This window comes from Drosophila ananassae, chromosome XR (assembly GCF_017639315.1).
Source record: "Drosophila ananassae strain 14024-0371.13 chromosome XR, ASM1763931v2, whole genome shotgun sequence".
In the NCBI taxonomy this organism is placed as follows: domain Eukaryota; kingdom Metazoa; phylum Arthropoda; class Insecta; order Diptera; family Drosophilidae; genus Drosophila; species Drosophila ananassae.
This window is the reverse complement of record NC_057932.1, coordinates 20,066,640-20,089,342: the sequence shown is the minus strand read 5'-3', so window position 1 is coordinate 20,089,342 and position 22,703 is coordinate 20,066,640. Positions and strand designations below refer to the sequence as shown.

General features: G+C 43.6%; 2 protein-coding genes across 6 annotated transcripts; both read right to left on the bottom strand.

Annotated features, from left to right (window-relative positions):
* Positions 1–111: 111 nt before the first annotated feature.
* LOC6498798 lies at positions 112–5,114 on the bottom strand. 5 transcript variants are annotated; one of them, XM_014903813.3, is made up of 7 exons: positions 4,928–5,068; positions 4,757–4,786; positions 4,537–4,692; positions 2,330–2,499; positions 1,991–2,261; positions 569–1,858; positions 112–415 (listed from the first exon to the last, which is right to left on the bottom strand). In XM_014903813.3, the coding sequence occupies exons 4-7, from the start codon at positions 2,489–2,491 to the stop codon at positions 279–281; spliced, it is 1,860 nt and encodes a 619-aa protein (XP_014759299.1). In that variant the 5' UTR covers positions 2,492–2,499; positions 4,537–4,692; positions 4,757–4,786; positions 4,928–5,068; the 3' UTR covers positions 112–278. The 5 variants fall into 5 exon arrangements, with proteins under 5 accessions (XP_014759299.1, XP_044573498.1, XP_032308231.1 ...); XM_044717563.1 differs by having other exon boundaries at positions 4,757–5,067; XM_032452340.1 differs by lacking the exons at positions 4,537–4,692; positions 4,757–4,786 and having other exon boundaries at positions 4,928–5,114.
* Positions 5,115–5,756: 642 nt separating this feature from the next.
* Positions 5,757–16,725, bottom strand: LOC6498797. Its single transcript, XM_032452290.2, has 6 exons — positions 16,547–16,725; positions 15,490–15,727; positions 8,509–8,698; positions 8,314–8,440; positions 6,712–8,247; positions 5,757–6,542 (listed from the first exon to the last, which is right to left on the bottom strand). Exons 3-6 carry the CDS (start codon positions 8,671–8,673, stop codon positions 6,403–6,405), a joined length of 1,968 nt encoding a protein of 655 aa, XP_032308181.1. The 5' UTR covers positions 8,674–8,698; positions 15,490–15,727; positions 16,547–16,725; the 3' UTR covers positions 5,757–6,402.
* Positions 16,726–22,703: the final 5,978 nt, after the last annotated feature.

Sequence of the window (22,703 nt, the reverse complement as noted above, 5' to 3'; positions counted from 1 at the left end):
AATGCAATTGCAATTAAATTATTTCACTTTAAAGTGGGCAGCCTGAAAGTGGACTTTAAAAAATACTTACACTTCCGAATTGTAGCATACTTCTTGGCATAAAAAATAGAGTTTTTATTTTTTAAGTTTTTTTACACACAACATGTAATACACATTTATTTTCGTACAAAAAATTACTCTTTTTTTAAGTCTAACAAAAAAAAATGTTTGTTCTAATGCTAGGATGTCTGAGTTGGACCTGGTGTCCTGTGTGTCCTGGCGAGGATCCTTGGATCCTTTTAGCTTTCCACCAAGCGGTGCCTGCGGCGATGGCGGCGAATCAGGGCCTCCAGGGTCCAGGAGGCGGCTGCCACAAAGGACATCATGTTGAGACAGTGCAGGGTAACCGAGTAGTCGTAACGATCCCGCACCAGGCCTGCAAAGTCAAGGGGGTTAGCTAGTATTCGTTTTAATTGAAAAATAAAACTATTAAAAATATTTAATCTTTTTAGCTATGGAGCTTGAGGAACTCCTTATAACTATAATATTTTTCGCCCTTTAACTTAATAGGACTACCGCCTTTACTCACCCACAAAAGGACCTCCCACCAGGGTGAAAATGCCCGAGATGAGGAGCTGGAGTCCGGAGGCGCCCGGCAGGCGGTTCAGCGGCACATAGCCGGGAATGATCAGGGGCCAGAAGATGGTGCGCACCCCCTTGCAGAGGCCGATCCAGACGAAGCTGGCCAGGATGAGGGAGTAGGACCTGGTGCAGGCCACCACGGTGCGGCCGAGGGCGATGCCCACCACGCCGATGAGGAAGAAGACCCGATTGTCCCACGGTATCTTCTCGGTGAGGAAGGGCACCAGGAATCTCATGGTGATGTCCAGCCCGCCCAGGATCGACATGGCCAGCGTGATCTGGGGCGTGTCGAAGCCGAAGTCGGCCAGGATGAAGGGCGTCAGGATGGAGAAGTTCAGCTCCCCGAAGTTGATGATCGTCAGTCCGGCCACCAGATTCACGAACGTGAAGTCCCGCAGGAGGTCCAGGTCGAAGAAGGTCACCACCTTGCCGAGGAAACTCATCTTGGGATCGTGCCGCGCCTCCACCTCCCTCTCCGCGTCCTTTTCCGAAGGATAACAGGGAGAATCCTTCAGCTTCTCCTTGTTGTTGTTCAACTCCTTGCGGATCTCGTCGCACCGACAGTACAGTTTCGCCTCCAAGTTGGACTCCACGCGCTCCCGCCGAAAGTTGTTCGGCTTGAGGAAGTCATGGTCCTGCCCCGAATCCTGGTCCTCGCCCATCTCGTCCTCCTCCCGCGGATCGCGCTCCTCACTGATGGGGCACTGCAGTCGCTGGGTCTGCTCCAGGTCCTTGGAACTGGAAATGGTGCGGAACCGCAACCGACCCGACGTCAAGGACAGCCGGGATCCGAACCAGCCGTCATTCGCCCGGGAGAGCATCGGCGTGCCCGGCTCACAGATCTCGTAGCCCGGCCGCTGGGCGTCGTCGTCCTGGCACAGGTACTGGCTGGAGAATATCCCGCCCGGCTCTCGTTTCTGCTGCCAGGCGCAGTGCGGGCACAGGACCTCCACCTGCTGCTCCGGATCGCAGTCCAGCGCCTCGCCGGGCCTCGTATGGTACCGGACTGGCTGGTAGATGAGGGCGCAGACGAACGAGTGCAGGGACAGGGCGGCGAAGAGCAGGGTTGTGCCCTGGACGCCGTAGAGGGTCAGCAGAAAGGTCACCAGGTGGGGCAGGAAGATCGGCCCCAGCCCGGTGATCGTCCAGGAGAATCCGGCGGCGCGGCGGCGCTTCTTCTGGAAGTAGGTGTTGATGGCCAGCGAGGAGGCACTCACACTGATTCCCATTCCGAAGCCTAGAACGGGAATGTAAGGATAAGGATAATGCTATTTAAGGATGTAGTTTTAAAGGATATGGTCTACTTAAGTGGGTATTGGAGCTAAAGTGGCTGAAGGATCTAACTATAGAATCCAGTTTGGAAACTCACCAAAAAGCAAGGCGTAGGCGAACATGTAGCCCAGAAAAGTCTCACAGAAGGCGGTCAGGATGATGCCGCCGGATATGCAGAGGGATCCGGCCATGGCCACCTGCCGGAAGGTGAAGCGCCGGAACATGGGCCCGTTGAGGAGACCCGTACAGGCCGATACGGCCGGATTTGTGTTGATAATGGCCGTAATCTCCGAGCTGGACATCCCCAGGTCCGCCAGCCGTTCCCGGAAAAGGAAGCCGAACTGTTGCAGGCAGGGATATATGGAAAGCTGAATGAATGAAAGTATTTGTTAAATTATTACAATTTAAGGGTAGAGAAATATTTAAAATTACCTACATTTGAAACTCCGGCGGCCACGCACACCAGCCACGCCCAGCCGCCGTCCGGCGCCACGAAGTCCGGGCCCAGGTCGCTCTTGTCATTCTTGTTGTAATATCGATTTCTGGACATTTTCGGCAGCGGCCTCGTCGTGTCCTGGTACACCTTCTTGTCCTCCATGGTGCTCTCTGGCAGAATATCAAGAAATATGAAAATAAATTAATTAAAAATCCACTCAGATCGTATAATTTAGACGGAATGGGGAAGTGCCATGGCGGGCAGAAATTTTCCATTCAGATTGTAAGTGATTTACGGGTTCCTTGGCAATTACTTGCCTCGATTTTTTAACGATCACTTGTCATACAATTAAGTGCACGGGTTCTGCGGATGCCACTGTCACGATCGCGAAAATCAATACGTCATATATTGGGAAAGTGTAGCAGAATATAGCAGAATACACATTTTTAATTCAAAAATCTTAGTTTTCCCGCCAAGCACTTTGAAAGTGTAGAGAAGGAATACCTGTGCTGGTATTGGAGAGTGGAGAGTGAACTTTTCTTTTGTCTCTCATTGATGCTCTCACTCTTACTCCCCGAGTCCTGCTCTCACATCTATTCCCCACTCCTACTCTCACTCCCAATAACCCCCTCCTCCTCTCACTTCCACTCCCCAACTCCTGCTCTTGCTCCAAATATTGCTCCCACTTCCCCCCTCTACTCTCAATCCCACTCCCCCAACTCCTGCTCTCACTCCCACTCCTGCTCCCACTCCCAATATCCCACTCCTACTCTCACTCCCATTCCCTAACTCCTGCTCTCACTCCCATTCCCTAACTCCTGCTCTCTCTCCCACCGATCTTAAGCTCATTCTGATCCTTTGCTTTCTCCCCACATTCGTGGTTGTCCTTCAATGACGCTCAGTACAAATATGGCGTCGCGACGCGTCGGTTCAACGGGAGTAGCGAGTGGAAAGAGAGTACCCCCCAAAAAGTAAAGTCCCTGCATCTTTAGTTAATAAATTGTGATTAATTAAAAAGTGCTCAATAGTTTTTAAATATGTTTTGTGCAATGTGAGTAAATGTTAGTGAATGGGGGCTACATCTACTACGCGTGTGAGTGTTAGTGTTTGTATAGAATTGTATGTGTGTCCCAAAGAGCACCCAAAGTACCGTTAGTTGAGTTGCGAATTGAAGAGGATGTCAAAGGATGTTACACACTTACAAATATGTACATATGTATAATTTTTAATGTATGTATGTAATTAGTCTATGAAACTACACTGAAATTAAAGGTAAGTTTCTTATAAATAATTATTATTAATAAAAAAATATAAAATATAATTACAATAAATAATACTTTTAATAAAAAATATATATAAAATATATATAGTTTCTCCATCAAATCTCCCTCCAAAATTCTACGCAACTAGAATTATTATAAAATTGAACTTTTTTTTGTTGCCAGCAGACTTAGAGCCGGGTTCATGGCGTCGAAATCTTTCCAAATCTTGCGATTCTTCTCTCTTTTCCGCCACCTGCTTCTTCTCCGCTCCGTTATCAGGAGGAGCGTCATGTGACAGACAGACTCGGCAGAAGAAGCTCGGAATAGAGATGGGATGAGAGACCCAGAGACCCAGAGACCGCCCCATCGCCTCGAATGAATCATGTTAATGTCCTCTATGTGGAGAGTCGCCCCTCAAGGTCAGGGGGTGTCTGGGCTGGAGTCTAGTTCAAAAACTAGCTATTTTTGGGTAGAGACCTCTCCCAGCTGCCTAACATTAGTTACGAAAGTGCACTTTTTAACGAGCAGTGACATTTGGAGCTGTGGAAGCTGAAACCCCCTTTTCATAGTTACCGACCCCCGACTGTGGGGATGTGAGGGCTTCGCTCCACTATCTCGAGTTGATCGCCAAACAATTGGCACAATAACAGATATTGTGGAAACTAAATCGCGATAACTAAGCCCAGTGGAGCGGATTCTCTATTGATACTATTGATAAGATAGTGGGCGTCGATGTCGTTACATGGTTTGTTTTCTATTTTTTTTCTCTCTCTGAGCCTGATTTATTAGTTTTGTGGTTAATTTTTTTTTTTTTTTTTTTTTTAATAATAACAGCAGCTGTGCCTGGAGATAATTTGTGATATTTTAGCGGACTAGTGGACTAGTGACCAGCTACACTGGCAAAAAATGCACTTGCCAGGAGCGTGATTCGCGGAATGTACTCACCTCTAGTGTCCTTATAGTATATCCTTATAGTATATCCTTGGCAAGTGCTACTATACCACTTGGCAGCGCCTCTCTCTTCCTGCTCTTGTAATTCTTAGTCGCTTAGCTTTTATTTTTAGAGCTGGCGTCGTCCACTGCCTCCCACTGCCTTCTATTCTATTATTTTTTTATAGATTTATTTATTTGTTTTCTGTTTTTTTTTTTTTTTTTTAACACTCACTCACTCACTGACTGACTGACAGACCTGCATCTAATTGAGAAAAAAAAAAAACAAAAACAAAAAATGCAAGGCAGGTTCAAGGTTGGCACTATTTTTCTATTTTAATTTCTAGATTTTATTATTATTATTTTTGTATTTTTGTATTAGTTTGTGCACCACTCCTTGGCTCACCTGGTGGCCAGGTGACTACTTGAAGTGAGATTTTAAGCACGTTCCTAGTGGGCTGGCCCCGGTAGCCTGGCCTCTTGGCAACCGATTTCCAATCGCCGCGAGCTGCGGAAGTCAACTGACGCGAATTTCTGATTTCTGAAAATATACTGAGACGATCCCACCACAGATCGGATCGGATCGGAGCCACTAATCGAGCAAAGACCACGTAATAACAGCGCTGTTAGCCAACAGAGCTCTGGCTTCTGTTACCGCCAAGTATCTCACGGATACGTTCTGCTGAAATAGTTGCGCTTCTCAACGAAATTCAAGGCACCAGGCCTATAGATGCTTGTTTTGGCTTTTAAGGAAAGTTTCCATCCAAAACTTATGATGAAATCTGTTGCAAGTCTGTTTGAAAATTTGTTTCTCTAATTTTCAAATAAATTTTAGCAAAAAAGCCCAAAAGTGTGCAGGGGTTTTGGTTGAAAGTTAGTAACTAGAAGATCTCTAGAAGCCTATCCTATACTATCTAGTGGATATGGATGCCTAGACCTTGGAAGTTATACTTTTTAAAGTATTTATTTCAAAACTAGATACTTTTGGGCCAGAACTCTTAAGAACAACTGATCCTGGAGGTCTTCAAGATATAAAAAACTAAAAAACATAACTATTTTCATCAAAAAATAGTCAGAAATTAGGGCCCATTTCTTCCTTTTTTCCCAAAAACTTCAACAAAAAGTTAAATATTATGTTTAAAAAAGGTTCTCTCAGTAAAATCTCAGTTAAGGGGTCTAACTAATAGATTCCCCTCCCCCTCTACCACTCCCCCAAATAAAACCACATATTTTAGTATTTTTTCAAACTAAAAAAATACATTTTTCAACTTGCAACTGCAGAACATACATACAGAATGACATTTATGCACTTAGTCTAGGGTGTAACTCTAAACAGATCTACTAACTAACAAAAAAAAAGTGTATATATTATATTAATAATAATATTTAATTAACACACGAATATATTTACTTTAATATTTAAACATACATGTAGAGCTCGGAGTATCAATCGCAAAAAAAACCTATTTGTAATATTTGAAGTTAGGCATTAACGTACATATATATGTCAGATATATCTAACGGATATCGGTTGTATCTTTTATCTTAGGTATCTTTAAGTACGGTGTGCCGTACCAGAGTAATACTATGCACACACTTATAGCTGGGACTGTGGACTAGTCTAGGGATACATCTATATAATCGGTATAATATATATATCCTTGGGATCCAACAATTACACTCATATCTCTCTCTCTCTCACTTTCTCACACACAACGCAAGCAGTTCAGTTCCGACAGGTGCCGGTCAGGTCAGAGGTCAGGTCAGAGGTCAGGTCAGGTGGAGGGTCTGAGGAGTGGAGGGACGAGTTCCAAGTTAAGTAATTCCACAATGTCCCGACGCTCAATCGAAGTGGAGGCGCAGGACATCGATCCACCAACATCACTGGCCCTGTCCCTTGGCGGGCCGTCCCAGGAGGTAGCGCACCAGGGACTCGGTCAGCCAGAGGAGCAGGGCCAGTGCGGTGAGGGCGTTGATGGTGTGGATGGTGGCGCCATATCCAAAGGCCTTGGTGATCATTCCTGGAAGATACAAAAGAGGAGCGATGAGAATTGGCCGAGATATGGACATCCCAGGGGGCCTGGTGGGATTTTCCAGGGGGGGGAGTCTGGGAAGTCATCCGCTCTGTGACTTTTAAGTCAATGATCCTCCTATTAAACCCCCAAGATGGGAAATTGTGGAAGAACTTACCCAGGAGGGGACCCATGGCGAAGGAGAACATGGTGTTGAAGATGAGCTGGAGGCCGGAGGCGGCGGGCAGGCGGTTCAGCGGCACGTAGCTGGGGATGATGAGGGGCGAGAAGATGGTGCGGAAGCCCTTGCCGAAGCCGATCAGGAGGAAGACGGCGATGAGGCCCTCCAGGGACCGGACGAAGGACACCACCACACGGCCCATGGCGATGCAGATGATGCCGAAGGCGAACAGGACCCGGTTATCGAGCTTGACCTTCTCGAGGGCGAGGGGGGCCAGGAAGCGGATGCAGCTGTCCATGCAGGCCAGCAGGGACATGGCCAGCGAGATCTGGCTGTCCGCGTAGCCGAAGTCGTGCAGGATGAAGGGGGTCAGCACCGAGAAGTTCATCTCGCCGAACATCATGATGCTCATGCCGACGGCCAGGTTCACGAAGGTGAAGTCCTTGAGGAGATCGAGGTCGAAGAACTTGCTCACCTTCTGGCAGAAGGTCATCCGGCTCTTCAGCTCCTCCTCCTCCAGCTCGGCCTCCTGCCTGTCCAGCTCCTCGATCCTCAGCGCCTCGGCGGTCTTCTGCAGCAGGGCCTTGTCCTCGGAGCAAGTGCATCGCATCAGCTCCTCCTGCCCCGGCCGGGAGTAGACGCTCGTCTTGCTGGCATACCGCTCCATGTCCTCGCGCTCCCGGTTGAAGTAGTTGGGCTTGTACAGCGGCGCCGCCCCTCCTCCCTCCTGCTCCTCCCGGCTGTGCTCCAGCCGGTCCAGGTTGTCCCGGCTCCGGCCGGACACCTGGCGCATCAGGGCCTGGCGGGAGCGGTAGCGGGCGCCGGTCGCATGCTCGGAGGTCAGGGAGATCTTCGATCCGAACCAGCCGTCGTTGGCCCGGGCGAGCATGGGGGTGCCCGGCTCGGTGATCTCGTAGCCGGGTCGCTCCGGGTCGTCGGCGTTGAAGAGGTACTGGGAGGAGAAGATGCCCCGCTTGCCTCGCTTCTGGTACTGGCAGTACTTGCACTCGTAGTCGCTCCACGGGTCCTGGCCAGCGGGGGTCAGCAGGTTGCCGTTGGCCTCCATCAGCTCGCCCGGCTCCCCCTTCTCCTGGCCCTCCGTGGCGCCCTCGATGGCCGCCACCTTGACCTTCGGCGGCTTCTTGACGTGCCGCAGGACCGGCTGCAGGGTGAGGGCGCACAGGATGGCGTTCATGGCGATGCCGGCGTAGATCAGGATGCTGCCCTGGGCGCCGTAGTAGCCCAGCAGGAAGGTGGACACGTGCGGGAAGATGATCGGTCCCAGGCCGGTGATCGTCCACGAGAATCCGGTGGCCCGGCGGCGCTTCTGCTTGAAGTAGGTGTTCACCGCGAGGGAGGTGGCCGCCATGGCCAGGCCCAGGCCGATGCCGTAGACGGTGGACAGGCAGATGATGTACTCCCAGAAGGTGGTGCAGAAGGCGGACATGAAGATGCCGAGGAAGGCCAGGCTGGTGCCGGTCAGGGCCACCTGGCGGAAGGTGAAGCGCCGGAACATGGCCCCATTGACGATGCCTGTCGGAGGGAAGGAGATGGCCCATTACTAGACTAGACTAGACCCAGTCTGGGGGATAGACTCACCCACTAGCGAGGAGACGGCCATCACCACGTTCACGATGGTGGTGGTCTGCTCGGCGTCGAAGTGCAGGATGTCCATGCGGGTCCTGTAGATGAGGCCATACTGCTGCAGGGCCGGAAACAGGAAGAACTACGGAGGGCAGGACATAAAATTAGTAAATTAAGAGAATAAAAGGGGATAAAAGGGGATAATCTCACGTTATTGAAGCCAGCTGCCAGGCACACCACCCAGCCCCATCCTCCGTCCGGAGCCACAAAGTCCGGGCCCAGGTCGCTCTTGTCGCGCCTCTTGGGCTTCTTCGGCCTGGTGGTCTGCTTGTAGACGCCGCTGTGGTTCTTCTCGGTAAGATTCGACTTTTCCATCTTGTCAATGGGATGGGATAATACTCTGGAAGTGGAGGAATCAGTTTGTTAGCTGGGCTAGGAGCTCTGGAAGAGGTAGTGGGTAGTATTTCTTGCAGTGTCTCTCCCGACACACCCTCCATTGGAAATCCGAAAGATAGTGCTCTAATTGCTAATTGGGATTGGGGCGACGCTGTCAGATTGCTATGACAGTCATTGGCATTCGCGGATGATTGCCGGCCGGGCTCTGCTCCCATCTATCGAGTGGTCTATCTTTCAGATACTCTCTGATTGCCTGCTATACAGATACTGGCACCGATAGGAGGGGGGATCCTCCTCCACAGATCCTCCCACAAATGGGTGCGACAGGCCATTGGCATGCCAGGCATCGATTCCAGTCGAGCGATCTGGAAGGGAATCACTTAGCGGGCGTGAGTCGGCGGAGGAGGGCGGACCAGGGAGTGGAAGCCACCAGACCGGACTACTCCTCGACATCTCCCAACATCTCCAAGGAAAATAAAACTGAAAAGTCCCAGAACCAGCCCCAGTCGGAGTTCTCTGGCGACAATCAAGAGACAAGTTGTGGAAATAAAAACACACACTGAGAATAAATCTGAGGGGTGTTTGAGGGACTATGGCTATATAATCTATGGGAGATGGTAATCTCTTTCTATAAACTTTCTATATCTCTACAATATAGAGAGATCTATATCTCTTCAAAATAGATCCAGAGTCTATGAAACTTGAACCGTAAACCTTTTAAGAGAAGAACCAAAAACTATCCATAGCTTCCCCAATTCTTCTGATAATCTTTATGCTTCAAATCCCTACATACTCCTTATAATATAATATATATTAAATCCCCATCTATAAGAAATATTTCTCAGTGTATGGAGCCTGGAATCAAGGAACTCGTGGCATCTTGTTTATTTATTCATCGATAATGCGAGGACAGAGCCTGGGACAGTGCCCTGGGGACTGGGGTCTGGGGGCTGGGGGCTGGGAACTGCGACGGGATGTCTTCATTCAGACACTCGAGTCTGTGCTGTCTACAGCGCCCCACCAATTCTTCTCTGAGAATTCTTCACTCCACCCCGTGCTCTTCCGCCCCTTTGAAGTCTGCTGTTGCCATTGAACTTCATCGAAGCGTGCCACAAATTGACGCCCGAAAAGATAGGGGGAGCTCGGGCCAGACTTGGAGCCAGTGGGAGGAGAAACTCCCCCAGAGACTGGAGATCTACCAGATCCCCCATAGATCTCCTCTAGCTGGAACTCCCATGCGATGGCCCTCCTAATCTCGAACTACTAATCACGCCATGACTCTTACTTCCAATCGATTGGAGAGCTCCGTGAGCGTGATCAGGTGGCAGTTGCTTTCCGGTTTTGAAGAGAGAACTAGTCACCAGTCTATGGGGGACTGGAGGGAGCTTACGCCGTAGTGCCGAATGCCAAATGGCGAGTGCTGACTTTCTGCCAAGTCATGCCGCGTCCGCTAAAAAATTCTCTCTTTTTTTTTTTCTGCCATATCACGTTTTTTTTTCAGAGTGTAGGCACTACATAAAAAAAGAACTAATGGCCAAGTAGCCGATAAAGTCGAGGAGGGAATTGATTCCATTTATGAATTTCACAACATTATCATAGACCTTCCTGGTTGATTGGCGACTATTTTTGGAATTTACATTAAAAATGGAAATAATAATATTATATTAAGCGACAATAAACAATGGGATATGCTGGAGCAAGGGCTTTATCTCCGCCAGACCGATAACGAGCCGGGGCCAGCCCGGAAAGATAATAAAAAAATAAAAAAATCAAATAAGGTAACATTGCGAGTTGAACTCAAAGTGGAACTCGAACTCGAACTCGAACTCGAACTGGAGATCGGGACAAAGAGCCACCGGAATTGGCAAATACTCTGGCTGAAATCTGGCCAGACTATATCTATATCTATATCTATATCTACAGATATCTGGCCTTATCGGAGTGGCAATTAGGCGGCACTTTCGGCGGGGTGAGTCACTAGCCATTAGATACAGATACGTTCTGGCGGCCCCATTGATTATATATTTTTACTTTTTTTATTTTCCATTTTTTTTTTTTTCTGTCATATCTGAGAAGGGGGGGGGGGGGGGTAGAGCGGAGCCAGAAGACAAACAGAGAAAACACTTGTACCCTCAAGTTCACCAGCAAACAGCAAACAAACTCGAGGGAGTCCAGGGAACAGGTGCAGCTAATGGGCGAGCAAGTATCTGACAAGTATCGAACAAGCCTATTTCTACACTGGCCGAAAAGAGGGGCCAGAGTACTTATTCATTCTTCACTTTCAAAACTGTTGCTTAAATATCAAAATTAATTCCCAGGCACTTCAAACAGTCTTTCTTCATTTCAAAAAGGACTCTAAAAAGGACTTGGAATCAACTTTTATTTTGAGTTTCTTGCACATTCGATATATTTTCATTTTACGATGATTTTTTAATTGTTTTTTATTAGTTAAGTTATTTTTTAAGTTTTTTATTTGATTTTATTCCATATTCGATATATTTTTGACTCTACGATGTTTTTTGACAAGTTTTCGATAGTTTTTAAGTCAAAACATTCTTTATTTATTAACTATTATACTTTTTCATTATTTTTCATTCAAAATTTGAAGTTTAAAAGCTAAAATCACATAAAAATAGTTCAAAAATGTATTCAAAACTCAAAACAAACAGTTAAAACTTTAGAATTAATTTAAACAATGTAAAATTTAAATAAAAAAGCATAGAGTTCGACTTCCACTTCATCTTCAAACTTTAACATGAAAAAATAAATGTTTTTTAGGCAAAATTATCCCTCCAAAAGCCTAAGATCTTCATAAAATCTTATAATTTATATGCCTATAAATATTGAATCTTTTCGATACTAGAAATTTCTCCGAGTGTAATCCAATGAAACGGAAGTTTTCTCCACCATTTTCGCCTAGAGTCTCAATTGGCCTCTAATTGAGATTAATCGGCCGGCCCGGCTTGTATATAGTTCCCAGCCAGACATAGATCGTGCGGAGGCTATATGGAGTCCATATACCAGATATAATTCCTCGGAGAGAGGCGTCAACACAGCGATCGCATTTATTTCCCCGGCCAGCGCCGCAATTAAATTGTGTCAATGGGAATTGATTAAAGCCCGGGCGATAGGCGTATAATTGATTCGCGGCCAATGAGTAGAGGGGAGCGGAGATCACAGCTGATCAAATAGGAATATACTCGGAATACACTATACTATATATATACATATATATATATATTCTTTTGAAAGTGCACTGTATTTTTTTTAGCAGATCGTTCTGTTTCCTGGCACTTGGCCTAAAAGCTTCGTTTTGGTAACTCTTTCAGGAGAATCGTAAATAAGATCATTCCAATCACCTAGACCTGTTGTAGGGAGGGATTTCTGGAGGGATTCGGTGTAAGAGGCATCTGAGTTTCCCAAAAAATAAATTATTTCTGGCTTTGATGTGAGGAACTGGGCTAGAACTCGAAAATAAGTCAATATTTTGGTGATTTCTTCAAGTGTTTGTGGAGTCTGATGTGTTTTTGTTGAAATAATTGATATTTTAGTTATTTTTTTAAACTAAAAACAATGCTATATCTTGTAGATACTATATCTTGTAGTCTCCTGAAGAAAGCAGCTCTGTGGCGCCTGGTTCTTTGGCTTTTTAGTGGCTTCTTGGTGGCTAATAAATAAATGGCCCACGCTTTGGAGTCAAGAGCCATCCAAGAGTTGGCCAACAGGCTTACAGGTGCAACTGGTTACAGGGAACCAGGGTGGACCTTAACAGGGTGAGGCCTCACATTGTTTTTTTCGTTGGGGAATTATGATTTTACGATCTACAGACTGGGTTTATAGGGTTTTTGGTTGTTTTTTATTACAAGAATAAATCAGAAACTAAAAAACTTAATAATAAAAGGCATTATTATTATTTTTCTCTCTTTTTATTAGGGTTTTCTGGTAGTTTTTATGATTTATAGATGGAATTTCAATACCATATCACTTTTCTTTATTAAATAGATTCTATAATCTTGTAGTTTAAATATTTTTTTAGATAGTTATAGTATTTTAGACTATGTTTTAGACTAAAGATCTATAATTTCATAGATTATGTCCCTAAAAAAGAGCTAAAATGAGATCTGTGATAGGTATTTAGATCCTAAATATAAAACCCCAAAGCTGGGCCTCTGTCATACCTTCTCCTACCTTCTTTTCCCTCAAATCCCTTACTATTATTGTGATATTTTATTATTATTTTAATCACAGCACTATTATTGGCTGGGAGAGGGAGAGGGAGGCCCTCCAATAGACCCATTTATGCGCCACTGGGCCTGTTTTTGGGATAGCTCGGATGTGATATCTTTAGTAGATGGATGGGTCTGGCTTTTGTGGCAGTGCCAGTGGCAGTGACAGAGGCAGTTGCAGTTGCAGCACCAGCGGCTCACTCAATTGCATCCGAGATTATGAGCAACGTGTTCCAGCAACGGCTGTGGCTATTTTTAGGTGCATTTCGAGTGATTGTTATTGCCCTCCAGCCCCGATCCGGCCCCGATCCGGCCCCGACTCGGCCACAAAATAATCCCAACGCCCGGCACATTCTCACATGTGTGCTGTATGTTGTGGGTCGAGTGTGGAGTGGGATCTGTAGACCTCTCTATGGAGGTGTCTGTCTGGAATCGGAATGGAAGTGGAAATCACTGGCAATGTCAAGCGCTGTAATGCGCATTTAGGGCCATTTCTAGGCACTGTTTTTTTTTTTTCTATTTTATGTTTATTATATTTTACAAATGGGTTCTCTTTTTTTGGGTTTTGGTTTTCAGTTTTCAGTTTTCAGTCCCACTCCAAAGGAATAGTCTCACGTACAGCCGGAGGGTCTGCCACTTCACAAGTGTCTCTTCTGTTTTCCGCCAAGGGAAGAATAAAAAACAAAGTGCAACTGAAATTCAACTCCCAAGGAGACCCAAAAACCCAGAAATGCACTTTGGTTAACCAAATTCCAGAAATGCTAATTCCACTTGGCCACTTGGCGGGTCTGTCACCCGATCCTCGCCAGAATCGGACATCTCTTTGGAGTTCTCATAAAAAATGAATGAGAAAAAAAGAAAAAATAAACAAATCACGCCTTATCTGACCCTGATTTTGGATAAAAAATCATATTTCGTAATACCCAAGGGGTATAATCCGATAATAATGTTATCTCGGAGGCTGAAAAAAAAAATGCAAAAAAAAAAAACAAAGAGAAGCAGCAGCTCTGGCGGGGATTGGAAGAGTCTCCATGGAAACCTGCCAGGCAGATTATTCCCAAAATTATGTTCGCCGCAGATGCAATTAGGCTGGAATTTAATTAAATATAATATCTGCAATTCGGCAGAGGATTAGAGGCAGCTGGACTGCGAAGGGCTTCCGAAGGACTCCAGCCGACTGCAGGAATTTGTGGGAGTTGCACTGGGGATGCAGTTGAAGGCCAGGTACTGGAATCCGGATTCAGTTATCAGCCAATGGCAATGGCGTCCCCCCCCTTAAATGCATTCGTATCGTCAATTGCCGTTTCCGTGGCGGCTCTAAAAAATGAGAGGAGTGGAGAAAAAAAAATAAATATACTCCCATACCCTTGCCGGGGACTCCGGCCGGAGCATGCAGCAGCAGCGCCTTGCGCCCCGACAGGTCCACCACGGCTGGAACCTGGCACCTGGCACCTGGCACCTGGGGCCTGCCACGCTGCCACACAGCCTTGCTGCCTTGCTGCCACGCTGAGACGGGAAAAAAATAACATCACATCATAAAAATGTGTAATTCAATTTGGTAAACATTTCCCAGCTCTTCCCTGTTTTTCCCAGCTTTTCTGCTTTTCAGCTTCTCCTGCCACTGCCACTGCCACAGTCACTGCCACTGCCACTGCCACTGCGATGGTTAGATAAAAATAAACCGACATGGAAAATGCTGAAACCTTTGGCGAAACTCAATTTGGTGCCCGGGTAGCACCGGATCACCCACTTTACGGACGGAAAAGGGCCTCTCCACCGCCACAACTCCAAACTTTAAATTATTAAATGGCAATTTTTACTGGATTTCTATTCAAAATATTGAAACATAATCGTTAATTACTTTTTTTTCTTTTTTTGGTTTGGGAGATACTATTTTAGATACAATATTTTAGAAAACATATTTTTTAAACTTCAAAAAACATTTTTCAAACTCTTTCTTCAAGATTCTCATTTTTCAATATTTTAGTTCACATCTCTCTCACAATTTCTCCAATATTTTGAAACTCTTAAATCACATAATAAGTCTTCTGTTCAAACATGACATGATAAACATGATAATTTTCCAAAATTCATCTTCAAAATTCTCATATTTCAATATTTTAGTTCGCATTTTCTTGTTCAAACTTTTTCAAATATTTTGAAACAAAAATTGTTGTTCAAAAACATCACTTTTCAAAATCTGCGATTAATATTCTAATATTGCCTCTCACATTCATGATTTTTCAAACAAAATATTTTAAAAATGAGTTTAAAAATGATTTTGACAGAAACACACCAACTTATAATTCAAAATAGCATTTTTGAAATCTAAATAATCTGAATTTAAGATATTCTTTTTAGAATTCTCAATAAAAATCACACAATACATCACATTTTAATAAAAAATCAACAATCGGATATGAGTTTTTCAAACTTTTAGTTTCAAAAAATGCATTTTCCAAAAACCTTTCTTTAAAAAACTCTCTCATGAAGACTCTGGGATATAGTCTTTCGATCAGTGCACTTGACACTTTCATCTTCCATCCTCACTCTCGATATCGGGACTTACGTTTGTGTTTGATGTTTGGAGTTGGAACTGTTTGTTATCACTTCCGAGCCAATAATGCCGAAGAATGGCCTGCTAATTTTGACACTTTTTTGGTTGCTTGAGATGGCACAGAAAAAAAAAACAACAACAACAACAGGGGAGCTAGGGAGCTAGGGAGCTTGTTGCACACTCAGAGATTGAGATAGTATCTAGAACAGGGGTGCCCAAGCACTGCTTATGACAGAGCAAATTCCAATACCTATGCACAAAAGCACAAATACATATGAGCGATAGTTTTTTTTTTTTTTTCTATCGTATCACTGAAAAAAATTTTTGTAACATTTTCAACAGAAAAAAAAAAAAAAAATTTTTTCGGATAATTGAGAATTAATTTTAGGATTATAATTATTTTCAATATGCTCAATTATTTTTCGAATTTTTTTTACTGCGCTTCCATATCGGCTTGTGACGCAGATACTTTAGCATAGCATTTAATAAAATGCCTTTCCAAATTAATTTTTTTGTTTCCGCTTATTATTATATTACATATAATACATTGCTGCTCGCAAAGAAAATTTTCGACAAAGAAAAAATGCATCGTTCCACAGTCAACCATTCTGTCCAAAACCACAACAAGAAGTGATTTTTTGCAGTGAAAAGTTTTCGGCAATCCAACAACAAAATGCCAGAAAAGTGTTGAAACTGTTTAAGTGTTATTAAACTACGAAAAATTGTTATTGTAATTTGCCTTGCCTATACTGGGAGCAGCACACGTATATGATTTTGCTCTACCCATATGACAGAGCAATCCAACAACAAAGGAGGAACGAGAGCAATGGGACTGGGCATCCCTGATCTAGAAGATACAACTTGGCGGCTCAGCTGTTCGAACGGTAATAATTCTGTTCTGATATTTGTATTATTGTTGTCTGTTGTTGTCCGTTAACAACAACCATTCGTGGCATTCGGCGTGATTCGGTTCGGTTCGATTCGGTTTTCGTCACGTTTCGGTTTTCGGTTTTTTGTTTCCGTTTCGATTTCGATTTCGGTTTCGGGGCGGTCGGACTTCGGCACTAACAAACTGTTATGTTACGGGACGGATAATGGCCCGGCTTGGTTGGCTGGTGGTGGGTGGTGTTGGGTGGTGGTGGCGGTGGGGCGCTTGGGCGCTTGGTCGCTTGGGGGGTGCGGTCGGTAGGCGGTATTGTGATATGTTGGCTGTTTCGCGGCCAGCAAGCGACTTGCTGCCGGCAATTGTTCCACTCTGCTTTATAGCGTCTCTCGTTGGCAGTGCGGCGGAGCGAGCGAGAGCGGCCGAGAGTGTCAGGCACCAAGAAGTGTACAACTGGTGGCCAGTGGGGAGTGGGAGTGGGAGTGGGGAGTGCATGGCGAGTGTATGCGAGCCAGTGAGAAGTGGGAGTGGAAGTGGAAGTGGAAGTGGGAAAGGCATTGGGTGAGAGTGGAGAGAGAGTGTGGTAGGAGAGTGAGGCAGAGAAAGACAGCGAGCGCCGCCTCGCCTGTTGCTCTGTTTGTGTATTTTGTTTTGTTTTTGTTTTCATGTTTTGTTCAGTGCGTGGGCCGGCAGTGCTGAGAAAGTATAAAAAATGCTACAAAATAATATTATTAATAGAATAAAAATTTAATATATATTTTATGAATAAAATAATTAAAAGTTCATTAAATCTGACATTATCAAAAAATAATTTAACACCTTGGTAAAATATTTACTTATTTTTAATCATTATTTAACTTTAAAAACATTATTTTTCACATTTATTTCAATTTTGAGGAAGAAATGCCCCCTGAGGTAGGCAACGGAAAATTTATTTAGCCGGAAGTGCGTATGAATACCAGTTATGCCGCAAGAGGCATGCCCCATGCGGTAGGCAACAGTTTTTTTCTTCCATCAAACAGGTTTCGACAAGATATTGAAAAATTTAGCCACTTTCCAGCCAAAATCTGATGGCCAACTCTGCCAACACTGATTGGTAGCAGGAACATGTTGTAAGTGCAGCAGCAGAAGCATCAGCACCAGCAGCAGAATAAGTGACGGAACCTGCAGCAGAGCAGATGGGACCATTTAGCCATGGCAATTAGCACTGGTCAAGTGGAAGCTGTACCTGCCTTCCTCCCTCTCTAGCCTCGCTTTCTCTCGCTCTCTCTCTCGCCCTCTGGCGGCCTCCCTCCCGCTCTGAATCTCTCCGGGCTCCAACTATGCGTCTAGCTGGCTCTTTCCCTCTTTCCCTCGTCGGGTTCGAGTGGCTCTCGTTAGAAGCCCGGCTCCGCGCTCAACAGTGGGCAGCAGAGATTTGTTAACAACCATCATCTCATCGTGACGACGACAAATAACAGGCAACGGGAGAGAGATCACCAAAGATCACCGGAAGAGAAACCGGCAAAATCATCAGAGAGATAATGCAGGCACAGAGAGAGAGAGAGAGCGCCACAGAGGAGAGTATAAGGAGGAGGAGGAGGTGGAAGGTCGAAGGGGTGGCAACTACAGTGATTCTCTAATTTAAGTGCCGTTGACCAACTGTTGCTACCTTGCTGGCCACACAGCAAGTTCAAAGGTCGCGCTACAGGTAGACAGCGGCTACTAATTGGTCAGCAGGGGATTCTACCTACACAGAGAAAAAAATTATACGAGATTAATTGAATTTTAAAAGATATTAGTCTTCAAAATAAATAAATAATTATTTTTTTTTATTATTTTTTTAATAATATAAAATATTTCATCATATATTTCATAACAAAATAATAATTTCTTCAAGTGTATATATTTTTTGTAGGCTTCCCTAGTCAAAAAATGGTTAACCGCCCATAAAAATTTTGCCTAATAAAAATTAAAGAAAATTGCTTTCCTTGGAATTTTTCCAGGATCCTTGTTTTTTTCTCCCAGGATTAGGGACAGCAATAAAGTAATTATGTAAACGGGGCTTACCTGTCTCCCGGACACCAACTGGCCATAAATCAACTGATAAGGAGACATCGATCATCTGGCCAGATCGACGGCCAGAGCGGTGCCATCAATCAGCTTGGCTGCTTGGCGATTAACGGTCGGGGGATTAATCAAGATGACTCATCCTTATCAGCTGTTTCGTCCCACTGTGCCGCCCACCTGCTCTGGCTCTGGCTCTGGCTCTGCTCTGTTTCCCTCGCACCCTAGATGCCTTCTCTGTCGGTCCGAGCGGGGCACCTCTTGCCACTCTATCCCACCTGGAGACTCCTTTGGGAAGTTTCTGTGATTTACCGTTCTTCTCGACCATTTGTTGCCCTTTCTCCCTCACTCTCTCTCTCTCTTTTTGGCAAGTTGAACTAATATGGCCTAAAAGTACACTTAAAGAAATATTTGTTATATAATCGATTAAGATCATTTATTGTTTTTGATAGTATGGCCATATTTTTTGGATTTTTTGTAAGCATGGTCATACTATATAATAATATATTTCATGCTTTCCATTAAGATCTTTTATGTTTTTGATAGTATGGCCACACTTTTTGAAGTTTTTAGTAGCGTGGTCACACTTTTCTATACAAATATCTCATTCAAACGTTGATCTTGGAGTATAATCACCCCTTTTTTTCTACAGTGCCACCTTTTGTGACTTTGTATGAGCATAAAGCCATCGCACTCCCTCCCACTGATAGCCCCATCCCGCTTCCGCTCGCACAACAGGTGGTTACGCTGCGGTTGCCGATTCGGAATGGGAATGGCCGTATATATACACATATATATCTACCAGTATATATGCTTCAGTGAGAATCTGAGTCGAAATCCGCCAACTGTTGGCTGAAGCAATTACGATGTCCCCAGCCAATGGCAAATAAATCGTAACCGATTCCCAGCCATTATGCCAGAATTATTATATATTATATAATATATATTTTTCAGACAGATCTTTATAGTATATAACACTATCTAGCAGATACTATCTCCTCCTATATGCGTTTGGAAATCTGTCGAATTATCATTTCATTCAGAGCTCGACATGAGTTTGAATTTAAATTTGCCTTTTTTTATTTTTTATTTTTTTTTATTGACGATCCCCAATGACGGGGCAACTTTTAGCCAGTGCTGTTGTTGTTCTTGATTTTGAACAAATACGAAAAAAAACAACAACAAATACCCGTTTGTATCTCAGTATCTGAGTATCTGAGTATCTGAGTATCTGTGCCGTTCCCCGTTTTTTTTTATTGCGTGCCTTTTGTTATTTGTTTTAATTTGGCTTTGAAGTTCTTTATTTTTTTTTTTTATTTTCTTTTTTAAGGGAGCCATAAAAAACGGCCTAAAGTAGGTCTCTGTTTTGATTTGTTCTGGGATTAGAAGAAAAATATTATTTCAAGTAATTGTGCAGCGAAAGTTCTTCCCAAATAATCATCGATTATCGCCGATAAATATAGATATAGCCATCTATATTTTGTAGGTCATCTGTGAGTCGGATAGCAGCGAGGGTGGTTCTGTCGGTAATGAGACAACGACAACAACAACGACAACGACAACAAACAACTTGTTGAACTTCAATTCGAATCATTTCCAGCAAGACGACATTTGTGATAAACGAAAGAAACAATCAGAGATAGGGAATCAAGTGAAGGAAAAACATAGATTACAATTACGTAAGGAAATCAATTTCGTCGAGTGTCGAAATTCCCGGGAAACGGTTCAGCCACAACTACTTACTAAAAACGAAGAAATCCAACTATTTGAGGGCCGAACTTGCACTTCAAGGGTAAAGAAAGCAGTACACTTCTCGAAAACTGAGTCAAGAGGGTCTTAACTTTGAAGTTCTATTATCTAAGCGATGTAAGGGGATAAGCCTGAAACTCTGGAAAATAAAATAATAAAAAATATTGGCACTTACAGGTTCAAACTATAGTATGATATAAATATATAAAAAAAATATATTTGTCATTTGAAGTTCAAACTCTATACCTAAATGAAGAGTTTGAACTCTAAGACTGGACAGAAACCAAACTAATACCCTTTATTTCTTGACCGAAACCACTATCTCCTGTAGCCCCTAGCCCTCCTTATTATCCTTGTTTAATTTCAAGGATAAACCCTATATCGCATTGAAGTAAACATTGTTTTGACACATGTAACTGCAAATTGTCAAATAGAAAATAGCCCCCCGGTGGCATGACAACAGTTTTTCATGTTCTCCTTGAATTCTTTGGTGTTTTGTCTGCAAATAGCACTGTCAGAGACACAAAGCCCTCTCACCTGCCCCCTCACCTGCCTCCTCACCTGCCCCCTCTCACCTGCCTCTTTTAATTAAAATCTAAAAACTAGACAAGCCAGCCGCACATAGTTTCCGAAACTGAAACTGAAACTGAAACTGAAACTTGTTAGTAAGTAGCCTTAAGAAAATATTTACTCTGATATTTAAATAATCTCCTGCAACTGAAACAGCCATAAATAAGAGTGAAAAAAAGGCAGTGCGATAAAGTTATTACTGTCATAACCCGGTCTAAAGATAGTACAAAATTGCGCTCCATAAAAAATGGAAGAAAAAATAGGAAGAAAACTTGATGAGAATTTCTCAGACATTAAATATTTACAGCCGTAATTTGTGTAGAAAAACTTTTCACTCTCCGCCCCAGAACTGCGTCACTCGGCGGCTAAAAAAGCCCAGAAAAAATGATAAAATAATTAGCAAAGTGATTTGTAGTTGCCAGGAATCGTGATTGGCCAATAGTTGAGTCATTTTTCGCCCAAATTGCCATCTCACTGGCCGGTCTTTTTGGCCAAAAGAAATCTCTGACGGAAGTATTGACTTGAAAGTCTAATTGCTGTTATCACTCGATCACTATACTTACTGGCCGACCTTGGGAATGCAAAATATTATATATTCATTTTGTTTACAGAACAGCCATTTATTGGGTGGGATGCCTTATCGGAGGCCCCGTGATGATGAAATCATAGAACAGGGCGCTCCGAGTGTCTCTCCGAGTGGCCCAATAAGTCACAGCTCATCATGAGAGCTCATGACTCGAACAGACACAATTAATTGATATATTTTATGAACTCGGGGGTATTATTTGGCGAAATAATAATCTTGTCAGGCTGTTGTGGCACTTCTTCCTGGAATTCTCATGCCACTCTTGCAGCATTTATGCAAAAATTCACAAAATGCAGGCATTTTTACGCCGCTGTCTTAAAGTTTCGGCATCAACATATTTGTGGTTAGTTTATTGACCGAGTTCAGTGGCGTTAACCGGTTCCCTTGGCATCCAAACCGGGGGAAGGGTCTCTCGGTCTCTTGGGCTTCTCAGAGTTTCACAGTTTCTCAGTTTCTGGGGGTCTGGAGGTCTGGAGGTCTGGGGGTCTGGCCGATAATTTCGCCACATTGTCACACACTTTGCCCAGCTGCAAGCCATTCGGTGATAGCCATGGCATAGCCTCCATAGCCTCCATAGCCTCCATGTCCCTCCTTAGCCCCCCAGAGCTATCCAATTACCGGCCATGTCATGACACATCCACCGGCGGCGATGAGCCAACATGACAATGACTTGCCATTTCGAATGCCAAACCGCGCTTAGATACGGATGCGGGTACAAGTGCAGATACATAATTGAGATACAGATACACTTTGCATACACTCGGCATTTTTTCCGCCACTTTCCCGTTGCAATAATTGTTTTTTTTCCCCAAAAATGTATTCGTTTTAAAAATAAGTAATCAAGTGCTTCATTATCACAAAGTCCACACTTCGGGCGAAATCTAATCACGAAATGCCACAAATCTAAACTAATGCTTTTGTGCATAATTTTGTTTAAGATTTTGAGGGCACTGTGCTAAAATATTATGGTTTTTAGTTGTTCAAATTTATTTATTAATATTTTATTGAAGCGTGTTTTTATAAAATTGGTCTGTTTTCAGAGTAATTAGCCAAGTAAAAGATATTTTTTAGAAGATTCTAGGTATAGAGTTCGAACTTCTTATGGAAAACCTTTTTTCTTTAATTTTAACTTAATTTTTAAGGCTTAGAATTCGAACTTCTTATATGGTCTGTATATTACATATTTTTTTTAAAGGTTTTTAGGCATATTTATGATTATTCATTATTTTTAAACCATTTTATGGTTTTATATAAATTAATGTATAAAAAAAATAAAAATAAAAGGTTAAAAGATTTTCTTTTCATATATTTTTAAATTATTTATAAAAAATAATAATTTTTAATATATTAAAAAGCATATAAATTGACAAATTAGTGTCAGATGATAAAATA

What these genes read in the sequence shown, in the direction of transcription:
- LOC6498797 (XM_032452290.2), bottom strand. Translation starts at nt 8,673, where the DNA reads ATGGAAAAGTCGAATCTTACCGAGAAGAACCACAGCGGCGTCTACAAG. An exon ending in GGCCGTCTCCTCGCTAGTGG is followed by an intron (nt 8,248 to 8,313) that starts GTGAGTCTATCC and finishes TCCCTCCGACAG; the next exon opens with GCATCGTCAATGGGGCCATG. An exon ending in CGCCATGGGTCCCCTCCTGG is followed by an intron (nt 6,543 to 6,711) that starts GTAAGTTCTTCC and finishes TGTATCTTCCAG; the next exon opens with GAATGATCACCAAGGCCTTT.
- LOC6498798 (XM_032452340.1), bottom strand. Translation starts at nt 2,491, where the DNA reads ATGGAGGACAAGAAGGTGTACCAGGACACGACGAGGCCGCTGCCGAAA. An exon ending in TGGCCGCCGGAGTTTCAAAT is followed by an intron (nt 2,262 to 2,329) that starts GTAGGTAATTTT and finishes TCATTCATTCAG; the next exon opens with CTTTCCATATATCCCTGCCT. An exon ending in GGTGGGAGGTCCTTTTGTGG is followed by an intron (nt 416 to 568) that starts GTGAGTAAAGGC and finishes TTGACTTTGCAG; the next exon opens with GCCTGGTGCGGGATCGTTAC.